Source organism: Aquarana catesbeiana, linkage group LG04 (assembly GCF_042186555.1).
Source record: "Aquarana catesbeiana isolate 2022-GZ linkage group LG04, ASM4218655v1, whole genome shotgun sequence".
NCBI lineage: Eukaryota > Metazoa > Chordata > Amphibia > Anura > Ranidae > Aquarana > Aquarana catesbeiana.
Window position 1 is genome coordinate 180,137,109 of NC_133327.1, and position 22,474 is coordinate 180,159,582.

General features: G+C 40.7%; 1 protein-coding gene across 1 annotated transcript in view; it reads left to right on the top strand.

Annotated features, from left to right (window-relative positions):
• Window positions 1–22,474, top strand: part of ATR (ATR checkpoint kinase) — a 210,589-nt gene that overhangs the window by 60,336 nt on the left and 127,779 nt on the right. The window contains exons 13-24 of the mRNA XM_073625961.1: window positions 385–556; window positions 740–910; window positions 1,020–1,214; window positions 5,035–5,220; window positions 5,311–5,403; window positions 10,290–10,420; window positions 10,515–10,658; window positions 10,900–10,993; window positions 11,668–11,793; window positions 12,922–13,128; window positions 15,504–15,617; window positions 16,163–16,278. Coding sequence (XP_073482062.1) covers window positions 385–556; window positions 740–910; window positions 1,020–1,214; window positions 5,035–5,220; window positions 5,311–5,403; window positions 10,290–10,420; window positions 10,515–10,658; window positions 10,900–10,993; window positions 11,668–11,793; window positions 12,922–13,128; window positions 15,504–15,617; window positions 16,163–16,278 — 1,749 coding nt within the window. The remainder of the gene's footprint in view (window positions 1–384; window positions 557–739; window positions 911–1,019; window positions 1,215–5,034; window positions 5,221–5,310; window positions 5,404–10,289; window positions 10,421–10,514; window positions 10,659–10,899; window positions 10,994–11,667; window positions 11,794–12,921; window positions 13,129–15,503; window positions 15,618–16,162; window positions 16,279–22,474) is intronic.

A 22,474-nucleotide genomic window follows, 5' to 3' on the forward strand; every position in this document is an offset into this window, starting at 1 on the left:
TTAAATGCTCTGGAGTTGCATGTATGATATTGTGTAAAACTTTTGTATTCTGCTGTGTGACTGAGCCTAGTGAATAGAATGCATAAACATTGTCATGCTGAACAGAGAAAACTGTATCTGCCATAATTTTTCTTTCTTATTTCTCTTGGCACTATTTCTGCAAGACAGCAATGCGCAAAACAAATCTGCCATTACACTGAATACATTTTCTCTCCCTTCTATTCTATTTTGATTCACGTCTTTGATTCATAACAAAATTGTGACTGAGAAAAGACCAGAGGATGTTCTTGCACAAGTGTCCAAAAGATATATATAGGGTTCTCTGATGTTTAGAATTAATTAAGAATGCACATCATAAACTCATGTATTGGTCATAATTTGCAGAGCTGCAAAAGGAAACCTGGTACCATTTGCATTACTACACTTGTTACATTGTCTGCTTTCCAAATCCCCATCAGTGGCTGGTGCCTCTTACACAGAAATCCGATCATTGGCTGCAGCAAAGTTGGTTCGGTTACAGGACTTTTTCAGCCAGTATAAGAAACCTATTTGCAAAGTAAGTTATTTGTGTGTGCTGTATATAAATTGTTAGCCATTGGTTTGGCACATACCGTTTGACATTCTGATTAAATGTCTTTTTCTAATAAATTAGGTTTATGCACACTTTCAAGAATATTCATGTAATTCGAAATGAGTGGAAGATTATTGCACTGCTAAGTTATTTTTTTATGTCCCTTAGTTACTTGTGGAGTCACTGCACACAAACCAGCAAACTCTTCTGAACAGCACACCAGGTGGTAGCAGTGAGATGCAGAAGCAGGAGGCTGCACAGCACAGGGTAGCAGCTCTTGATGTATTGTCTGAAATAGCCAATGTATTTGACTTCCCTGACTTGAACCGATTTTTAAACGTGAGTGCTTCCTATTTCTGTGATAACATTTCCCGGTTGATGTAACTTTGGTTTCTTCAAGGACACTGAGGTTTGTATTTGACTTCTGGTGTGTTCTTCATTTATGCAGAAAACATTGCAACTTTTGCTTCCATATCTGGCAGCCAAAGCCAGCCGGGCAGCCTCTGCTTTGATCAGAACGATTGCCAAACAGCTCAGTGTAAATCGCAGAGAAATCCTCATCAATAACTTCAAATACGTCTTTTCTCACCTTGTCTGCTCATGCACCAAGGATGAGCTTGAAAAGTCACTTCACTATCTAAAGGTATGTATGTAACTGAATGTAATTTTAGTTATTTCAGTTGCTTGATCCTACAGTACAGGACACAGGCATATTCAGAGAACAAGTTGGTTTATGTAAAATCCATGACAAAGTTCTGGCGAAAGGGAATTTAAAGGATACATTTTTTTTACTGCAGGAACCTCCAAAGTATTGTGCCTGTTAACAGTGGATCAGGGGTGCAATGTCATGCTCCTGCAGACAAGCCCTGCAGGTTCTAGACCATACCTCTGTATGGGTTGTCAGTTTACAAGCTGCAGGGCTTGTGAATGAACTACAATTGAGCTTATTCTCCCTGCCCCACACACAGTATATTAAGAACTACAAGCCGTCTGCGGTAAGAGCAAGGTAAACGAACAGCTTGACCACATCCTGAGTGAAGCGCTGCCTCCTGAAGGAGCAAGACAAAGATGGTAGCCCTATGCCCTGATTGAGGTAAAAAGATGAAACCACCTTAGGTAAAACAATACCTTGGACCAAAGAGCAACCTTCTCTTTGTGAACTACCAGGAAGGACACCATGCAAGATAAGGCAGCCACCACTGACACCCTCCTGGAAGAAGTGATGGTGAACAAAAAAATTGCCTTGCAACCAAGGTTGGCATAAAATAAATGTAAAAGTGTGGTGTCTGCATTGGTAAAAGTACCAAATTTAGGTCACACGTAGCCACAGGAGAAGTCTGGGAGGAATAATATAAGCCGTCCCAAAATAACCTTTACAGATGCATAATAGATTTTTCTAGAAGACGATTTTCTGGTACACAAAAGCCTAGGGATGACCGAATCAGCCAGGCCTCAGACTCTGGGAAAATTGGTGAGCCAATCACACAAGCAAGGAATGATGTTTCTGGGGGGTGTTCTGTACACATTGTGTGTACAGAACACCTCCAGGTAGCCATATTGCATTGCATTTTCAGAAAATTACAGAGCCGCAGATTAAAAAGGAAGGTCATTTTTAATAACATTCAATTACAATATGACTTGTGTCGCAATTCTATACGCTATATTATTTTTTTTTATTTGCTATTTTCTTTCCGCACGAAAGTGGACATCAAGGACATCCTTCCTGAGGATTGGGGACCAAAACTGGGCCGCATATTCAAAATTTGGGTGAACCAGTGTTTTGTAAAGTGGTATAATTTTACCTCGTAAAGTAAATACGTCCGTGATCTACAATGACACCTAGATTCTTTTCTATCCTCGATCCCCCCACTAGCAAGTGACTTGCATATAAATTTTTAGCACCCAATTGCATTACTTTACATTTATCAATATTAATCTGCTGTCCAGCTGTCCACCCCTCTCTTGTAACTAGGTCTTGTAAAATTGCTATATCCTGTTGTGAAGTTATGGTCCTGCTCAAGCACTAAGATTGAACTATTTTTTCAAACCTCCTGCAACACATTTTTTTTATCCAGGTACATACTGTATCATACCAAAAGCAAAATTCGAATAAACAAGGTCCAAAGGCCTTCCTCGATCCAAATTATGGCTCACACCCCTCATAGAATGTTTAAAGGTTGGTCTGGCAAGTATGACTTATGATCTTTAAATCCATGTTGGTATCTACTAGATAATTTTTCCGTGATATTTGCCTTTCCTCCTCTGAAGCTCCGGCTTGGTCTGATGAGTCGCATTGATTATAAAGGGATTCTAGTAATTCTTGTGCTCCAGTTTGGCTAAGAAGAACGTGAAAGTACTGAGACTTTTATTGAATGTACTGCGGCCATTGCCAGATTGTCCAGATCTATTGTCTCAGGGTCCGTTATTCCATCCTGCTTTTTATTCGCTGGCTTTGATGGCCTGAAGCCCATGTTCTGAGAGACAGACGGAGGCCTGGCTAATTAAAGTCATCCCTAGGCTTTTGAGTGCCAGAAAATTGACTTCTAGAAAAATCTATTACCACATCTGCAAAGCTTATATTGGGATGGCTTATATTATTCCTCCCAGACTTCTCCTGTGGCTATGTGTGACCTAAATTTGGTACTTTTATTGATGCAGACTCCAGCCTTTGACTCCATTGGGGATTTATTTTATGTCAACTCTGCTTGCAAGGGAATTTTTTTTGTTCGCTATCACTTCTTTCAGGAGGGTGTCAGTGGTGGCTGCCTTATCTTGCATGAAGTCCTTTCTGGTAGTTTACAAAGATAAGGTTGCTCTTTGGTCCAAGGTATTGTTTTACCTAAGGTGGTTTCATCCTTTTACCTCAATCAGGGTATAGGGCTACCATCTTTATCCTGCTCCTTCAGGAGACAGCGCTCCACTCAGGATGTGATCAAGCTGTTCGTTTACCTTGCTCTTACCGCAGACGGCTTGTAGTTCTCAATATACTGTGTGGGGGAGGGGTTGGGGATAAGCTCAATTGTAGTTTATTCACAAGCCCTGCAGCTTGCAAACTGACAACCCATACAGTGGTATGGGCTGGAACCCGCAGGGCTTCACTGCAGCAGCCTGACATTGCACCCCTGATCCAGTGTTAACAGGCACAATACTCTGGAGGCTCCTGCAGTAAAAAAACGTATCCTTTAAATTCCCTTTTGCTGGAACTTTGTAATTGGGATATTACATGATTCAACTTGTTTTTAAAATGAGGAGCAATTCAAGTATTGTTCTATTTCAAGCACTGCTTTATGCATTGACATACCTCCGTAAGACCTCGGTCTGTCCAGCCAATATGATCACCTGCTGATTAAGCACTCTTCAAAGATAACCCAACTCTCCCCTAAATACAGCAGTTAAACCAGTGTTTCTCAACCTTTTTTTCAGTCAATGCACCCTTTAAAATTCTGCACAATCTAGAGGCAGCTCATTCCAAAAAAATATAAAAAACTAAACGAATAGTTTTACATACCAGCAAAACTCACACACATAGAATACCCGACATTAGAGGTGATTTATTTTTTCAAAGCAAGTGCATTGACTGAAAAAAAGGTTGAGAAACACTGCTTTCAAAGCAAATACACCTTTGCACACAAATACTTACTAATATTCCAGCGTTTATTTTCTCCCTCACTCACTAATGTGACCCTAGTGCTGAGGAGAGGGGCAAACAAGGATGCTGTACAATGCCTGACATCCTCCTCCTTATCAACCAATTACATAATTATTTGTTAGGACGCTAGAAGGTTGTAATGGTGCACAATGAAAACCTGTGGTTTGTGTAACTAAAAGGCAGGCTTGATCCACCTGCTGGCTTGTATAAAATTTGGGCAATTTTTGAAGGCACTACAGTTGAAAAAGATTAATTTAATCCAACGTAGTTTTACTTGTCAAAAAGCAGTACATGGCTGTCAACCAATCATATCCAAATGTAAATGGGCACTGATTATCGAAACCTTGCGTCCACTGTGAAGGCTGGGAAACTAACTGAGAAACATAAAGAAGGGGGGGGGGGGGGGTATCTAGCTAAGAACTAAGTCTAACTTGGTCGAACTGTCTAACTTGGACACATAGGTAATTTGGATTGTTTCATTTTACAACCATTACAAGTTGCAGTTGTACTGAATTACCACTAGATATCAGTACAAAGGTCTTTTTACAATACATAACCAAATCCAATATAAGGTGATGGATAAATGATAAGTGTTGCAGAACAAATATGATTGTAACTGATAAATATAGTAATTTTTAAATTTTATTTCATTGAAATAAAGAGGAAGCTAATTTACAGTGAAATACCTGTCATACTTTCATGTTTTGTGTCTGTCCAGCTCAGGTTACTATAGCTTGCAGATTGTCAGCACAGCAGACAGCCATTTATATTTATATTTTCATGCAAGTTGTTTGTGTTTGTTTCTTGAGAACAGAATGAAACCGAGATTGAACTGGGCAGTTTACTGAGACAGGATTACCAGGGTCTGCACAATGAGCTGCTGCTGCGGCTTGGTGAGCACTATCAGCAGGTCTTTAATGGACTATCTATTTTGGCATCCTTTCCATCCAATGATGATCCTTACCAAGGACCCAGAAACATCACTAAGCCAGAAATAATGGTAAGAATATACTGGACAGTAGTGCTAAAAGACTTGAGGCTTCAGCTGTATATTTCTCACATTTCAAACTTTTATTTTCTTACCCTGTAGGCTGATTACCTGCAACCCAAACTATTAGGAATTCTCGCTTTCTTTAATATGCACTTGCTGAGTTCCAGCATTGGCATTGAAGACAAAAAAATGGTAATTTTTTCACTCAATGATTGTTGACTTAATAAACATGCTTATACAGTTCACAAGATGGACCTTCCACACATACTGTTTCTTTTACTGTACATTTTAGAAATACCTGCTCATCAGTTTTTATTTTTTTTTCTCACCATATAACAAATGCTTACTATCAGTTTGGCATTTAGTTTTTCAAGTGAAAAGAGTGATGATAGTTTAACATAGACAAACAATGAGAGCTAATGTGAGAAGGGTTGAGGTAGTGTTCCAGTCCCAAATTGGTATGTATGACACAGAAAAACAAACATTTTGCCCACGGGACTTTTAAAGAGTCACACCTCAGACAGTAACTATAAAAATATGACACTTTTATTAACATACATTTAAAAACATGTACCACAGTGATAAAGAAGACATAGATGATGAACATTAATAATGCTACATAGAGTACATATGAAAGAATTAGATATGCGGGACCTGAAGGCACCATACAGATACCCCAATTGATCTGGAGCTGCTGCGCTACGGATCTCTACGTGTTTCGCAAGGTAATTTTCACTTCCTCAGGAGAGGCGCAGGTAGGGAGATGGAAATGGATCAATGAATGATAATATAATGACAGCTACTGTAATAAGGGTATGCATATTTATATATACAATTTTTGATTGATTATATATATCTTGGAATCATATGTTCAGTTTCTGGACTTTTCTGTAAGGTCACTCTTTTTCCCAGCTTATTACTCCTCTGTCCATCATGGAACAATATCAGAGCACTACTTGGGAACAAACCAAATATGGGGGTACCAGTGGGACATCCACAGATGTCATAGCGTTCTTTTTTAGACTTAGAAAGTTGATGGAACGAAAATCTACCATCTTGTGGCATATCAAATTTTTGGAAAAATGTTCATAGGACTACGGGTTCAGATATTCCCCAATCTAGAAACCATTGATAGTGACTTCAAGACACAATGGGAGAATAACTTATTGGGTTGTTCATATGAAATGATGAGATTGTTGATAGGTGAATATAGAAAAAAATCTGATTACCATTGATAAAGATATCGATGAGTTGTTCTTACCACATCCCAACATCGCGAACCAAACATCCTTTAAGGATAAAGACATTGAGTTGAGCCTGCATTTAGACAGGTTCAATATAGACATCATTGGCAAAAAAGATTAGAAATTCTTCCTGGATAAAAGAGCATTCTGTCAAGGTACTGCATATCGGTGGCAATCCACGCTACCTAGACGGCACCCCAGAAAAGACCAATCAAGAGCTGACATGTCTGACAGCGCAGCAGCTTTCGATACACCATCGGTTAGATCCCCTTCGTCGTCTTATAGGAATAGGGACACCCCCTCTAGCAAACAGGGATACAAATGCCTTAATGGTAATGATAATGTAAGTAGAAGTGACGATTCTAAAAGATGTCCTGGCTCTAGGTTCGAGCAGGCGGTTCTAGTGCAGCCTACCATTGGGGGTTTGAGAACAACCCATTCGGCTCAGAAAGCCATATAAAATAACGCTACTGGCTCTAACTCCATCAGTTCCAAAACTACTCCTGGGGCAGTGGACCCCAAGAGTGTTTTAGTCAGCAAAGACATCACCAACTCAATGCAAGCAACAGGGGTACTAGATCAATATGCCTACAAGCCCACTTAATAAGAGATTCCATTGCTTACGATGAGGTTTAGACGGAGATGGAGGTCCTTAACCTCTCCTCATATGACCTCACCCCCTTGGACAAACAATTATTGACTAAAGGCCTCAGTTTTTGCCCTCGCGCAGCAGCTTCAGATCGATTGGGGTATCTGTATGGTGCCTTCAGGTCCCGCATATCTCATTCTTTCATATGTACTCTATGTAGCATTATTCATGCTCGTCATCTATGTCATCTTTATCACTGTGGTATACATGTTTTTAAATGTATGTTAATAAATCTTTCATATTGTTATAGTTACTGTCTGAGGTGTGAAGGAACCAAGATGGTTAGGGAATCGGCAATTGTTGTTACCTCCCTTGCAATACCCCCCAAGCCCCCCGGAGGTTCCCGGTTTTCGGCTCCAGAGTTTTTTTCTCCTGCTTGGCGTCATTATTTGAGAAATTGCTGGTACAGTCCCATACATAAATAGTTTGTTCCACCTTCAAGCTACCCCTAACGGAGTCAGCTGAAAGTTCAATTTCTTCCTTGGGTTCCTTAAAACCTTCACAGCCTTTGCATGCGTTTCCCCTCCATGCATTACTAGAACAGCTTATTTATGCTGAATGGGATCACCCAGATAAGCATTTTCTCCCTCCAAAGAGATTCTCAGTTCTCTATCCCATGGAGGAGAAATTCACCAAAAAATGGAATGTACCAGCAGTTGACGCTGCGATTTCCAGTGTGAATAAAAGCCTAACTTGTTCAGTAGACAATGCTCAAATGCTTAAGGATCCAACAGATAAAAGGTTGGAATTCCTGTTAAAATCCTTTTTTTCTTTAACAGGTGCTGTTACTCAGCCTGCAGTCGCTGCAATAGGCATTTGTCAATCCCTAAAGGACCAGTTTAGACAGGCCCTTAAAGAGGTTCCTGTACAGCAAGCCCGGGATTTGGCCGAACTACTAAGAGCATTATGTTTTGCCATACACGCCATTAAAGATTTTATTCACCAGGCGTCCCGCCTTGCCCTTGTGCTAGTACACATGCGTAGAATCCCATGGTTAAATAATTGGTCAGCCGAAGCACCATGCAAAAAGCTCCTAACTGGTTTTCCTTTTCATGGGGATCAGCTATTTGGGGATGATTTGGAGAAATACATCCAAACGATTTCCAGTGGGAAGTACTCTTTTGCCAGTTAAGAGAAGCAATAAACACCCTTCATTTAAACGGACTCTTTCTCCTGCGCCAGGGGCATCTGCCTCTAGGCAGGTGGGACGGCCTCCGCCGTCAGACTCTAGAGGAAAGCCTCAGGGTCAGGCCCAGGCACAAAAGAAGTCCTGGGGCGGAAACCTGCAAAGCAGAATTCTAAAGCCTCATTATGAAGGGGCGCGCCCCCTCGCCAGAGTGGGGGAGGACTTCTGCAATACTCAGAAGTCTGACAAGAGGAAATTCAGGACAGATGGGTCATCTCCACAGTGTCTCTAGGGTACAAACTAGAATTTCGGGACTTTCCACCTAAAGGATGCCACATTGTTTTAAGGAAATGAACCTACAGAGGACTGAATTCAAAGACACCCCGAAAATCAAAGTGAAAAAAAATGATGCAGCAGGCTAGTCCGTTTTGCTGAAATTTCATTGCAGCAACTCAAAATGGTATTCAGTAGTTTTTATGGCACCCACGTGCTTGCATGCATGCCTGACAACGTCGGGGCATGCTCCTAATGAGACGACAGATGGTGTCCTGAGGTATTTCCTCCTAGATTTGGACCAGGACATCACTGAGCTCCTGAATAGACTGAGCAACCTGGCGTCGTCGGATGGATGACACATAATGTCCCAGCGATGTTCTATTGGATTTAGGTCAGGCGAGCGTGGGGGCCATTCAATTGTATTGATTCCTTCATCCTCCAGGAACTGGCTGCATACCTTTGCCACTTGAGGCCGGGCATTTCCATGCACCAGGAGGAACCCAGGACCCACTGCACCAGCTTAGGGTCTGACAATGGGTCCAAGGATTTCATCCCGATACCTAATGGCAGTCAGGGTGCTATTGTCTAGCCCAGTGATGGCGAACCTAAGCACCCCAGATGTTTGGGGGTTACATTTCTCCTTATACTCATACACTCTGCAGTGTAGTTGAGCATCAAGGGAAATGTAGTTCCACAACATCCGGGGTGCCAAGGTTCGCCATTACTGGTCTAGCCTGTAGAGGTCTGTGCATCCCTGCATGGATATGCCTCCCCAGACAATCACTGACCCAGCACCAAACCGGTCATACTGAATGATGTTGCAGGCAGCATAACCTTCTTCACGGCTTCTCAAGACCCTTTCACGTCTGTCACATGTGCTCAGGGTGAACCTGCTTTCATCTGTGAAAAGCACAGGGTGCCAGTGGCGGACCTGCCAATTCTGGTGTTCAATGGCAAATGAAAATTGAGCTCCACGGTGCCAGGCAGTGAGCACAGGGCCCACTAGAGGATGTCTGGCCCTCAAGCCCATTCTCATGAAATCTGTTTCTGATTGGTCAGGGACACGTCTAGATTTGTAAGCTCTAACAAGCAGGGCCCTCTAATCCCTCCTGTATTGATTTGTTTTGTAAGTGTACTGTCTGCCCTCATGTTGTGAAGCGCAGCGCAAACTGTTGGTGCTATATAAATCCTGTATAATAATCATAATTCACACCAGTAGTCTGCTGGAGGTCATTTTGCAGGGCTCTGGCAGTGCTCAACCTGTTCCTCCTTGCACAAAGGAGCAGATACCGGTCCTGCTGCTGGGTCCTTCTATGGCCCTGTCCAGGTCTCCTAGAGTAACTGCCTGTTTCCTGGAATCTCCTCCATGCTCTTGAGACTGCTGGGAGACGCAGCAAACCACCTGGCAAATGGCATGTATTGATGTGCCATCCTGGAGGAGTTGGACTGCCTGTGCAACCTCTATAGGGTGCAGGTATAGCCTCATGCTACCAGTAGTAACACTGACTCTAGCCAAATGCAAAACTAGTGAAAAGATGAGTAGGGAAAAAAATGTCAGTGGCCTCCACCTGTAAAACCATTCCTGTTTTGGAGGTCGTCTCATTGTTGCCCATTTAGTACACCTGTTGTTAATTTCAGCAGCTGAAACTGATTAACAATCCCCTATGCTAACTAACTGACCAGATCAATATCCCAGGAGTTTAATTAAGTTGATGCTATACTCTGATTAAAAAGTGTTCCTTTAATTTTTTTGAGCAGTGTATATTCTATTTCTGATTATCAGGCTCTGAACAGTTTGGTTTCTCTGATGAAACTATTGGGCCCTAAACATATCAGCTCTGTACGAGTGAAGATGATGACAACTTTAAGGACGGGCCTTCGTTATAAAGAGGAGTTTCCGGAACTTTGTTGCAGGTACTTTGCAAATGATTATATTTTTGTTATATATTGTCAAATCTAAGGTGAGGTTTAACAGCTTAGTCCTTTCTGTGTTGTATAATTAATTTAGAGCTTGGGACTTGTTTGTTCGATGTCTGGATCAAGCATACCTTGGCCCCCTTCTCAGCCATGTCATAGTTGCTTTACTGCCTCTGCTACACATCCAACCAAAAGAAACAGTTGATGTGTTCTATTATCTCATAGTAGAGAACAGGTAGGTTAGACCTATTTATATTGGAAAAGTTGATGAAAATATATATTTTTGTGTATACATGTTCAAATTAAATGTCTTAAAATCTGTTTAAAACATTATAGAATTTCTTTTAACACCTAAATATGTTTATATCCATGAGATAATTTAGTTATGTGAACTAGTTTTATCACACCACAGGTTTGTGGAATACCTTTTATATTATTATTATTATTTTGATGATTAATATTATTTGATTTTATAGAGATGCTGTCCAAGATTTCCTTCATGAAATATATTTCCTGCCGAATCACCCAGAGCTGAAGCAAATCCAGAAAGTTCTTCAGGAATTCAGAAAAGTAAGTGCTACATTTTTAAATGTAGACACAGCTTATGCAAGAATTATTGGGTAGTTGTGGAATATCCACATCTTGATAGTTCCAGCTTTAAAGCCTGTAGGTTGTCCCTCAATATCCTCTAAGTTGCTGCTATATTTTAAATCAAGTGGTGATTGGCCCTTTGTATATTTATCATTGTACTTGACAGTTAAGAGGGGCAAAGTATGCTGTAATAGCAGTGGCAGAGACAACCGCTTCAAAACTTTATTTCCTTCACAGGTTGCTAGGGGTTCTTTAAACTGTGGCTAATTGATCTCCCATTTGATAGTGCCTGCAAAGTTTTGGGGTCATTGCCATTTGGCAGAGCAGCTGCATTAACCCTATAATCTTTTTAGCTGTCAGTGTGGCATTTTGACCAACACTGGTAAGGGAGGGAATACATCCCACTACCACTATAGGGGGGCATTTTTTTACACTTACAATGTAAGGGGAATTTTTCTCACTGACCACTAATGAATTGTTTTAGCAGGGGTTCGCTGAAACCTGAAAATTATTTCAAGCGTTTCTCTCAGATAAAAAGGTTGACAAATTTTGCAAAGTTTGTTGACTCGCTGCATTTTTTATAACTAAATGAAATGGAAGTCTTTGGTATAAACTAGAAATGTTATCATCTGTGTCTTTTTTTTTTTTTCCAGGAGACAAACAAAAGCACAGACCTTCAGACAGCATTGCAGTTATCAATAAAAGCCATTCAGCATGAAAATGTTGATGTCCGAATTCATGCTTTCACCAGCTTAAAGGAGACACTTTATAAAAACCAGGTACCCTGTTTTGTGCTCACTAAAATTATCCTTTCAAATTTTACAAACAACATATCTTTCTCGTGCGAGACTCTGCTAACATAACATTTTCTTTGATTTTCTACAGCCTTATGTACACAAGTGTCAGTGGATTACTGGAGCCCCATCATTTGGCAGTGTTTAGAAGAAGCTAACCAGACTTACACTGACACGGTTTATACGTTTCATTAAAAGCTTTGGGCTCCCCATCTGTTATACACACAGGCTCTGACAAATGTAATTTAAGCAGTAGAATACATGTTAACAACGTAAATTAGTATAACTTTTGGAAGAGCATGGGTAGGATGTCTAAAGGTTTCAATAAAACGCATTAATGGCGCACGTGATTAAAATGTACTAAAAGGAGCAAAACATTGATTTAAAAGTCTGAGGATAGTGCTACATTGGGATTCAGAATGGATGAACCTGCTTTCTTGGATCCAATGAAATAATTTATATGCTAGGGGTAGAAAGTAAGCTATAGATCCACAGAAATTTATTGCAACAGTGGCACTAGAAGAGAGCCATGCGTCTGAAGATACCTCTCTTTTCTATTATAGAAGGGACATATAGAGTCTGCATTCATCATCTTATATAGTATAAACTCATAAGAAGAACCTTGTAATTTTGCAGTACTTGTAATAGCTAATTTTTGAATTAGTATTGATTCTGTATACCTTCAAGCGATTCCTGAAAAATCATCTGTTCAGAGAAACCTATCCTGCCTTCACCCGAAATCTGTACTTCTACCTTCTCCATCAGCTCATCCCTCAAAGTTATTACATTCTATACCACTTGCCCCTCTTAGATTGTAGGCTCCCACAAGCAGGGCCCTCCTAATCGTCTTGTATTAAATTGCAATGTAGCTGTTTTCCTTTATTTTGTAAAGTGCTGTGCAAACTGCTGATGCTATATAAATCCTGTTTAATAATAATAGGTAGAATAGGTTGATAGTTTGGCCTTTTAAAATGTGTTCTGTTTTTACCAAACTTGCATACATTTTTTAGAACAAAGAGATCATATACACAAGCACAGTTGTCTATTAAATTATAGTTTGACTGTTGCTCAAGTTCATGTCTGATTTTTCTGTCCTAATACTTTTTTTTTCAGGAAAAACTATTACAGTATGCAACAGACAGTGAAACTGTGGAGCCAGTTGTTTCACAGCTGGTAACTGTACTGTTAATTGGGTGCCAGGATGCCAGCCCACAAGCAAGACTACTGTGTGGTGAATGCCTTGGACAACTAGGTGCAATTGATCCTGGAAGACTGGATTTTTCAGCTAGTGATGCACAAGGCAAAGGCTCTACCTTTGTTGTAAGTGACATATCTTAGAAAATCCAATTAGTAGTTTTTAGGTAGTTAAATGTGATTAACTGGGATGACCACTTGAAAGTACTAGACATACATGGTGAATTTCTTATGCTTTAACATTAAATTAAATTGGGCACAAATGTTAAAACCTTGGAAGTATGGTAATAGTGCTCTGTAAAAATAAAAAAAATATAAATTATATAGGTCATCTGAGCTTGTTCTCAGACCACACCCAGGTAGCCTCTTTCCCTTTTGGCTAAATGGAAGGGTCAGTGTTCAAACAAAGCTGTTGATTGACTGCTTTTTCCTGAATGTCCATCTCCCAAGCCTTCTAGTAAAGACAACTTAGCCAATGACATTATATTAATTGCACATCCAGATTCCAAAGACACTGGTTTCTTCAGGCAATGTAGGCTTTTTATAACTGTAAATAGCCTGTCTGAATAATATATTGTGCCAATCAAAGATAGAGGGGGTGTTTTATGGATGGATTCTGACCAGTCCTCCACTACAGGCTGCCTGCAGAAAATGATGGAGGGGGACAAATAAAATACCAGTCAGGAGAGACAGCAGCAATGACTAGGCTTTTTTCTTTAAAGGAAACTGTTGTACAGGGCAAAATGCATGAAGAGTTTTATGCTGGATTACTACACAAACTTTAAAGGTACATACAAGGAAGATCAATTCAAGAAAAATCACATATAACTTCTCTATTCTGACATTTTGTTGAGCCTAGAGTTTGGCTTCAATGGTAGTCTGTTGTCACTATAGCTTTTACTTGTCTTGGGCAAGTAAAAGCTATAGTGTATAAGCCCACATTATAAGGAAAGTATAGTGTATTTTCTGCAAATACATATTCTATGTTGATTTTAGTACAACATTACTATTTTTACATGCTTGTTCTCATTGGTGCAGTACTGACTGCAACAAAACATTTCTTTTATAATAAAATAGGGAAAAGTTTAAACCTCTGTAGGCTTAGTAAATGCTGACTGACTGCAACTGCAGCCATGATCTTGGTCTCATTTTTTTACAGCTGGTGGACGTTCGTATCAATCTCCTCTGTGACAAATAAAGCCGAAAGCAACTACAATTTCATCTCTTCTGATTTCAAAGCTCTCATTCCCTGGCAGTTACAGCCAGGTAAGCAGTCATTTAAGCACGATCTGTGCTTGACTACCTGCTTTCTGCGGGGGAGACATTGAGGGTCTAATGGACCCCTGATGTTTCAATAAAGATGACATATTACCTGCTGAAAACTATCACTTGGGGACTTGCAAGTTCCCTTGTGATAGCAATAAACTTAAAAAAAAAATCTGTAAAAAATTTTTATAAAATAAATATAAAAAAAACATCCCTACTTCCCTGGGCATACACGCATATGTAAACAGCAATTGTACCACACATGTGCAGTATCACTGTAAATGTCAGCGTGAAAGCAATAATTGTTTGACTGTTATTCACAAATAATTCTACACTGTTAAGGCTTCTAAAGCGTCACTTGAAAAATTTTAGGTACTCTATGTAGTTTGTCGCCATTTCTCAGTGGAACTTAATTTTGAATCTTTATATGTTTGGTATCTATTTACTTGATGCAACATTATCTTTTATATTTTACCAAAACATTGGGTATTTTGTTCATGTGCAATACAATTAATTTTTTTGTATTTTATTTATTTATTTATTTATTTATTTATTTTTCCTGAAAGTTTGTGTTTTGGTAAATGGCTGCACAGATATGGAGGGTTATTTACTAAAGGTAAACATACTATGCACTGCAAGTGTGCTTTAATTGCATTTGCTCTAGATCTGAGGGGAAACTCTGCTGGTTTCTACCATCCAATCATGTACAAACAAAAATGCTGTGTTTTATTTTCTATGCATGTTATTTGAGTAATCTTTGTAAAGCAAAGTTTTACCTCCATTACTTAGGTATGGAGCAAGTGCACAGTATATTTGCCTTTAGTAAATCAATACCATTGTGTGACATAAAGCCAACAGCCACCATTTTATTCTCCAAGGCCTCTGCTTTCAGATAATATATAATGTCTGGTGGTAATTTTAATGCTGATTTTTAACCTGTCTGAAAAATGAAAAATTGCCCCAGGATAGCAATTGTTTAATGTTTATGTCTTCCTGTTATGGTGACCCTAATGTATTGTTCTGCAGTCACAGGCTATCACTAGGACAAGAAGTGAAGTGAAATCTCCCCAAGGGGTCATGAATAGCAGTAACTATTTGAGAGCAATATACCGTGTACTCTTTCTGAATCTATTGGAAACAAAAACAAAAAAAAATGGCTTGAGTTGGTCTGTAATGGTAGATATTTTGAGCCTGGAGACTGAGGTTTTAAGCCTTTTTTCTTTTTTTTGTTTTAGACTGGGGTTGAAGACCTGAATTTTGCTTATGAGTTGCTCTTAGAGTTGACTAGAGCATTTTTGGCTTATGCTGATAATGTCCGCGCTCAGGATTCTGCTGCTTATGCTATTCAGGTGAACAAAAATCTCAATTTAAACTATAAATATAAATAAGTTATTTGTGTGCATTTGTATTTTTTTATCTCTATCTATCTATCTATCTATCTATCTATCTATCTATCTATCTATCTATCTATCTATCTATATATATATATATACAGTATATATATATATATGTATCTCCTGGCATTGTAGGGCTTCAAGTCTTTTTTTTGTAGGGCTTCAATACCTCATTTTAATTTACAAGGCATGCTGGTTTCATTTATCTTCCATTTTAAAGTCATAGCACTATATAGCTTTTGTATGAAGTGGTAAAAGCACAATCTGTATGATAGAATACTGCTCTTTATAATTAAGGTTTTTATCTTAAAAAAAGCGGGGGGGGGGGGGGGGTAGCCCTCTCGTTGACCATTAGCGGCATAGCCTCGTATATAACTTGCCTGCAAGAGATTGCAACAAGTTGCTTCTCCCTTGTGGCTGTACCATTTCCTAGGCACAGACATTGTAGTAGCTGTAAAATGTTTTGACACTACCTTATTTTCAGTTTTGTATTTATGCAGGAGTTGTTATCTATTTATGAATGCAAAGAAGGAAGGCTTGACTGTCCTGGACGGAGGCTTTGGAGGAGATTTCCAGAACATATTCAGGAGATATTGGAGCCCCATCTTAATACAAGGTAAAGGTCATTTCATCTTAAAGGAAAACTATAGCCATCTTCAAGCGGACCTTTAAAATACAAGATGCTTAATTAAATTTTCTATTACTAGCAAGATCTCTATTTTCAGCCATGTGACTGTAACTTTAAATTCTTATAGAACTCGGCTAAAAATAACTGCCACTTTTTGAAAATATGAATTGTTTTCACGGTGTCTCAGCTTTGTGATTTGAGCCTAAAGTCCACTTTTCCGTTTTCAGTGCTGTGATAGTTTGACGATTACTCAGTCATACAACTGTACCCCAAATTAATGTTATATCATTTTTAGGCCGAACTTCCTTTTGGTGGTTTTAACATGTACAGTATGTTTTTATTTTTAACTTTTTTTTACATAAAGATTTTATTAAAGGTTTTCACGCAAAATTACAAAACTCCACTTTAAGCACATATTGTTATTAACCACTTCAATACAGGGCACTTATACACCTTCCTGCCCAGACCAATTTTCAGCTTTCAGTGCTGTTGCAGTTTGAATGACAATTGTGCGGTCATACAACACTATACCCAAACTACATTTTTATCATTTTGTTCCCACAAATAGAGCTTTCTTTTGGTGGTATTTGATCACCTCTGCGGTTTTTATTTTTTGCTAAACAAAAAAAAAGACCGAAAATTTTGAAAAAAAAAAGTTTTGCTTTTGTTTCTGTTAAAAAAATTTTGTAAATAAGTAAGTATTCTCTTTCATTGATGGGCACTGATAAGGCGGCACTGACAGGCACTGATAAGGCGGCACCGATGAGGTGGCACTGACATGCGGCACTGGTGGGTGGCACAGATATGCAGCACTGATGGGCATTGATAGGCGGCACTGATGAACAATCATGGGTGGCACTGGTGGGCACTGATAGGCGACACTGATAGGCACTGAAAGGCTGCAAAGATGGGTTCTCATGGGTGGCACTGATGGGCACTGATAGGCAGCACTGCTAGGCACTGATGTGAGGAACTGATAGGCATCCCTGGTGGCAGTGGTAGGCATTGTGAGTGGGCACTGATTGGCAGCTGCCTGGGCATTGATTGGCAGCTGCCTGGGCACAGATTAGTATTTCCCTGGGGGTCTAGGGGGCATACCTGGTGGTCCAGTGTGGATGGCCATCCTGGTGGTCCTGGGCGGCTTCCCTGGTGGTCCTGGGTGGGATCCGAGGGGGGGCTGTACAGATAAACAACACAGACCCCCCCTGTCAGGAGAGCAGCTGATCGGCTCTCCTCTACTCGCATCTGTCAGACGCGAGTGAGGAAAAGCCGATCACTGGCTCTTCCTATTTACATTGTGATCAGCCGTGATTGGACACGGCTAACCATGTGGTAAACAGTCTCCATCAGAGACTCTTTACCTAGATCGGCGTTGCAGTCTGTCAGACTGACACACCGCAACAACGATCGCCGCGATGCGCGCCCCCGGGGGCGCGCAGCAGCTTAATATCCTGAGGACGTCATATGACGCCAGTCAGGGTGTTGAAACCACTTTGCAGCCGTCATTTTGCTATATGGCGGGCGGCAAGTGGTTAAAATAAGAGGGAGTTTTCCTAAGCATGAAACACGTAGTTTAATTAAGTAAGAAATAACCATGAAATACCTAGCTAATTAGAACAGGAAAAATAGGCGCACAATTGATTACATCACTTGATATATCCGAAAGGGTGTGGGAGCCGAACCAGTGAACACCTTCAGTCTCAATTCCCACTATCCCCTTCTGTTGCTGCTAAGCTAACAAGGGCAGGAGAAAAAAGAAGAAAGAAAAAAAAGGGGGGGGGGGGGAATATGGGGAGAAAAAAACCCAGAAGATAAGGAAAAGATAGGGGATGAGACAACCACCAGCCACCCTCTCTGTCCATATCAGATAAGTACTTGTCTTGTGACAATGTAAAGAATAACATGAATTTCACTTATGACTAAGCCACTGTTCCAAGAAACAACTCATTTGCTGTTCTGTATTAGCTCTTGGTATGACTGAGATTCTCAATATGTTTTCCAAGCCTCCCATGTGGCTGAGTATTCAGGTATTTTATCGAGGGTGGTATAGATCAGCTCCTCCATCGCTGCTATGTGATTAACACGGGAGGTCCACTCCTTCATTGAGGGAGGGGGGATAGACCTCCAATGAACCGGTAAACAAAGCCTAGGATTGGTGATCATATGCATAGCTACCGACTTATAGTAGTGCCTCCTGGGAATTTTTGAGAAATGGAGTAGGTACTGTGCCGGTGTGAACTCCAGTGGGAGCGAAGCGATCAAAGATGTCATGGACCTTACGCTAATACTGCTGTATCAGAGAGCATTTCCACCAGACATGAAGAAATGTGCCCCTCTCTATCCCACATCTCCAACACCAATCAGATACAGACTGCACAAATTTATGAAGGATATCTGGCATTTTATACCACCTGGTTTTAAGTTTATAGCCATTTTCCTGCGTGGCTACATTCAGGGAGCCCTTATGGATTTAAAGATGTATGCAATCCCAGCTGGCATCGTCTATTTCTGCATCAAGTGCAGCTTCCCAGAACGCGTGGGCAGAGCGTAAAGAGGTGTATTGCTCTCCAAACAAAAGACTGTAGGAGCCCTGGTAAACCTCTCTCTACGTGCTGGATCCTCTAAATAATGTTTCAATTGAAGGTAAGACCAAAAGGGGAACACCTTAGTAATGGATAACTCAGCCAGTTCCTTATGCTTCTTGAACCTACCTCTACAGAAGAAGTGTCTGGCCTGCATCTCCATGTGAGGCCATTCTGCTACTAAGTAATTCCTGGATAGGCCCAAGTCAAAATCAGGGTTGCTTCTAATTGGGGTAATCGAGCACTCCTTGGATAAAAGTGCATGTGCTGCGCACGTCCTGTCAAAGGCATGAAGAGTAGCCCCAATTTGGGGATGAGAATCGAGAGAGGGATATGTGTTCCTTTCGAAACCCCATGGCACCTCGCGTAGTTCTGAGTCAGAGGCTAACTGCTCAAGCCATACTCAATCTTTACAATGTTCATGGACTTTCCCATCCACCACCCTAGCAAGGTGAACTGCCCAATAGTAGCGTTGTAGATCCAGAAGACCCCCCCCCCCCCAGATTTTGGCAACACTAGCTTGGCCCATTTCATTCGTGCGGGTTGGTTGTCCCATAGAAAGGACCTAAACATGGTCCTATATGCCACAAAGAAAGAAGGTGGTAGCTGGATTGGAAGAGTTTGCAATTTATAAAGTATGCATGGGGGGGTCGTCATCTTTAATATGGAAGCCCGCCAAAAACAAGAGAGGGAGGGTACATCCCACCTCTGGAGATCCCGGCATATATCTAATTCCGCCAAATTTCTATTATAGAGTTCTGATTGGCAGGGAGTTGTATGCCCAGATATGTGACAGCATCCGCCTTCCATTGAAAGGAAAAATTTGACTGGCATTGTTGCACTAATTCTGTAGATGGTGTAGCATTTAGTGCGAAAGACTTTGAGTAGTTGATTTTGAAATCTGAGATACTTTTGAACTGTTTAAGGACTGACAAGAGATTTGGCATGGATGTCAAAAGGGAGGAAAGAAAAAGCAAAATGTCACCTGCAAATGCTGCGATCTTAAATTCTCAATCACGGACCTGTATTCCCTTGATATCCGAGTGTGCCCGGATACAACAAAGGAGGGGCTTCATAGGATGTAAAGTAAGGGCGAGAGGGGACAAACCTGTCTCGTTCCATTATGGATAGAGAAGGCGCTCGACAAGTGGCCATTGACTCTGACCCTGGCTCTCGGGTTAACATATAAGGATGAGATGAGAGCATGAATATTTGCACAGATACCCAAAGTTCCTAGGACCTCACCCTTGTAGTCCCAGGCCACTCGGGCGAACACCTTTCAGCGTCCATAGCTAGGAAGAAACCCTCCTTTCGGGTGGAAGTTAGCCAATGGTGAAGATTCAGGGCTTTGATAGTGTTGTCCTTTGCCTCTCTTCCAGGGACAAATCCTACTTGATCCAGTCCTTCCCAGGTTGACACATGGTAGGACAACCAGATTGCTAAGATTTTCGAGAACAGCTTCACATCCACGTTAAGGAGAGATATCGGACGATAACTAGCGACATTGGCGAGTCCTTATTTTCCTTGGGGATTGATACAATATACGCTTCTAGTAAGCTGTTCGATGATCCAGGATCAGTTGAAGTTAAGAAAGCCCAGGGCTGGAAGATAAGGGAAGCATTTGTAAAACTGTGCTGCAAAGCCATCAGGACCCGGGCTTTTACCGGGTTTTGTAGCTTTCGGTGCCTCTTCCTATTCCTTCAGGGACAGGGGGGCTTCTAACGCCTTTGTGTCTTCATTGGATAAGAAGGAAGGACTGTATTGACTTAGAAAATATATATAAAACCAAGTGTAGCGCTAATAAGTGAGAAAGAATGATGAGGGTAAATATTGCGATAACACATGCAATAATAAAAAATGGAAAATTAGTGTTGTATATTAATGAGAATTCATACATAAAAAGTCCATCATATTATAAACCCTTAGGGTCACCATATGTGATGGCGAGATAGAAAATGGCAATAATGTCCAGAACTAGATCAACAAGTGCGGTAAACATAAATATTGCAATGGTGATGAACTCCAAGATATATGATCGTGGAAACTTTTGAATACAATCCAAAAAGTGCTGATAGACACTTGTGCAGAACCACCACCCGACAGACTGGAGGCTTACCGGAAAGTTGGGACCCACAAAGCGTACGCTATATGGGTCAAACAGGCTTAAATTGCCCACTGGCAATGGAGGTAGGATACCAAGGGCTGGTGGATGGTGAGATCATAGCGGTGCTATCCCAAAGAAGTCTTCTCCATAAGGAAGCTCAGACTACAACGGACATAACCCACATGTAATGAAGAAGGGAGTCGGTACAGGCTTTCGTTTTGGAGTCGGTACAGGCTGCATGATAGACCGGCTGTTAAACGGCTGATGGATCCCAATTTAAAGTGCGTCTCTTGTAAAAAGACAATTTGTGCTCTGTCGGGGGCCTCTGCCAGAACACTGCTACGTTTTTCAGGAATATTAAGGCCTTTAATGTTCAAAGAGTAGTCATAGTAGTACACCCTAAGAGAGAGAGGAGCTGAGCAATTTACAGTAGAAGGCATGATCAAAGCCTCACTGAATATTGACGGAGAGGGTCTGAAGTGGTGAGAAAAGAAAAGGGAAAGAAAAAAAAGGGGGGGTTTGGGGGTTAGTAAGTAAACCTAACCTATGTGCTCTTTCAAAAATGTGACCTCCACTCCACTTCTTTTTTTTTTTTTTTTCTACTGAACTTTATTGTGAATATCTGTGGCTGGAGCTCCACTGTCACAGCAAACATGTGACCTCCACAACTTTACCTTTTTTTTTTAAAATGAACTTTGACCACTGGGCACTTAAACCCCCTTCCTAACCAGACCAATTTTCAGCTTTCGGTTCTCTCACATTTTGAATGACAATTACTCAGTCATGCAACACTGTACCTATATGAAATTTTTGTCCTTTTTTTCACACAAATAGAGCTTTCTTTTGGTGGTATTTAATCACTGCTGGGTTTTTTATTTGCGCTGAAAATAAGACTGAAAATTCTGTTAAAAAATGTTAAAAAAATGCATTTTTCTTCGTTTCTGTTTTAAAATTTTGCAAATTAGTAATTTAGTTATTAGTAATCAGTTTATTCTGACCACTCTCTCGCAGGGTTATACTCTCGAGTTTTCCAGAAGCCCCCCCAAGAAGGTTTCTGGTAACAAATGCTCCTCGAGATCCAATAAGGGCCCTGGCCATGAAATCCTCTCTGGAGGAACTGATGCAACAGGGTGTAGTAATCCCAGTGCCACCAGAAGAATGGCACGAGGGCTTCTATTCACATGTCTTCCTGGTAAAAAAACCAACAGGAAGATTTCGTTTAATTCTCAATTTAAAGCCACTAAACAGAGCCATCAAATACAGAAGGTTCAAGATGGACTCAATTTTCACCTCCAGAAATCTTCTGACTCCAGGTTGTTTCATGGCGTCAGTGGATCTAAAGGATGCATACCTGCATATTCCAATCTCATCCCAGTCCCAGAGGTTTCTCAGGTTGGCGGTAAGGTTGGAAGGCAGAATTCAGCATCTGCAATTCAGAGCCCTACCCTTCGGGCTATCATCCGCACCCCGAATTTTCACCAAAGTAATGGCAGAGGCC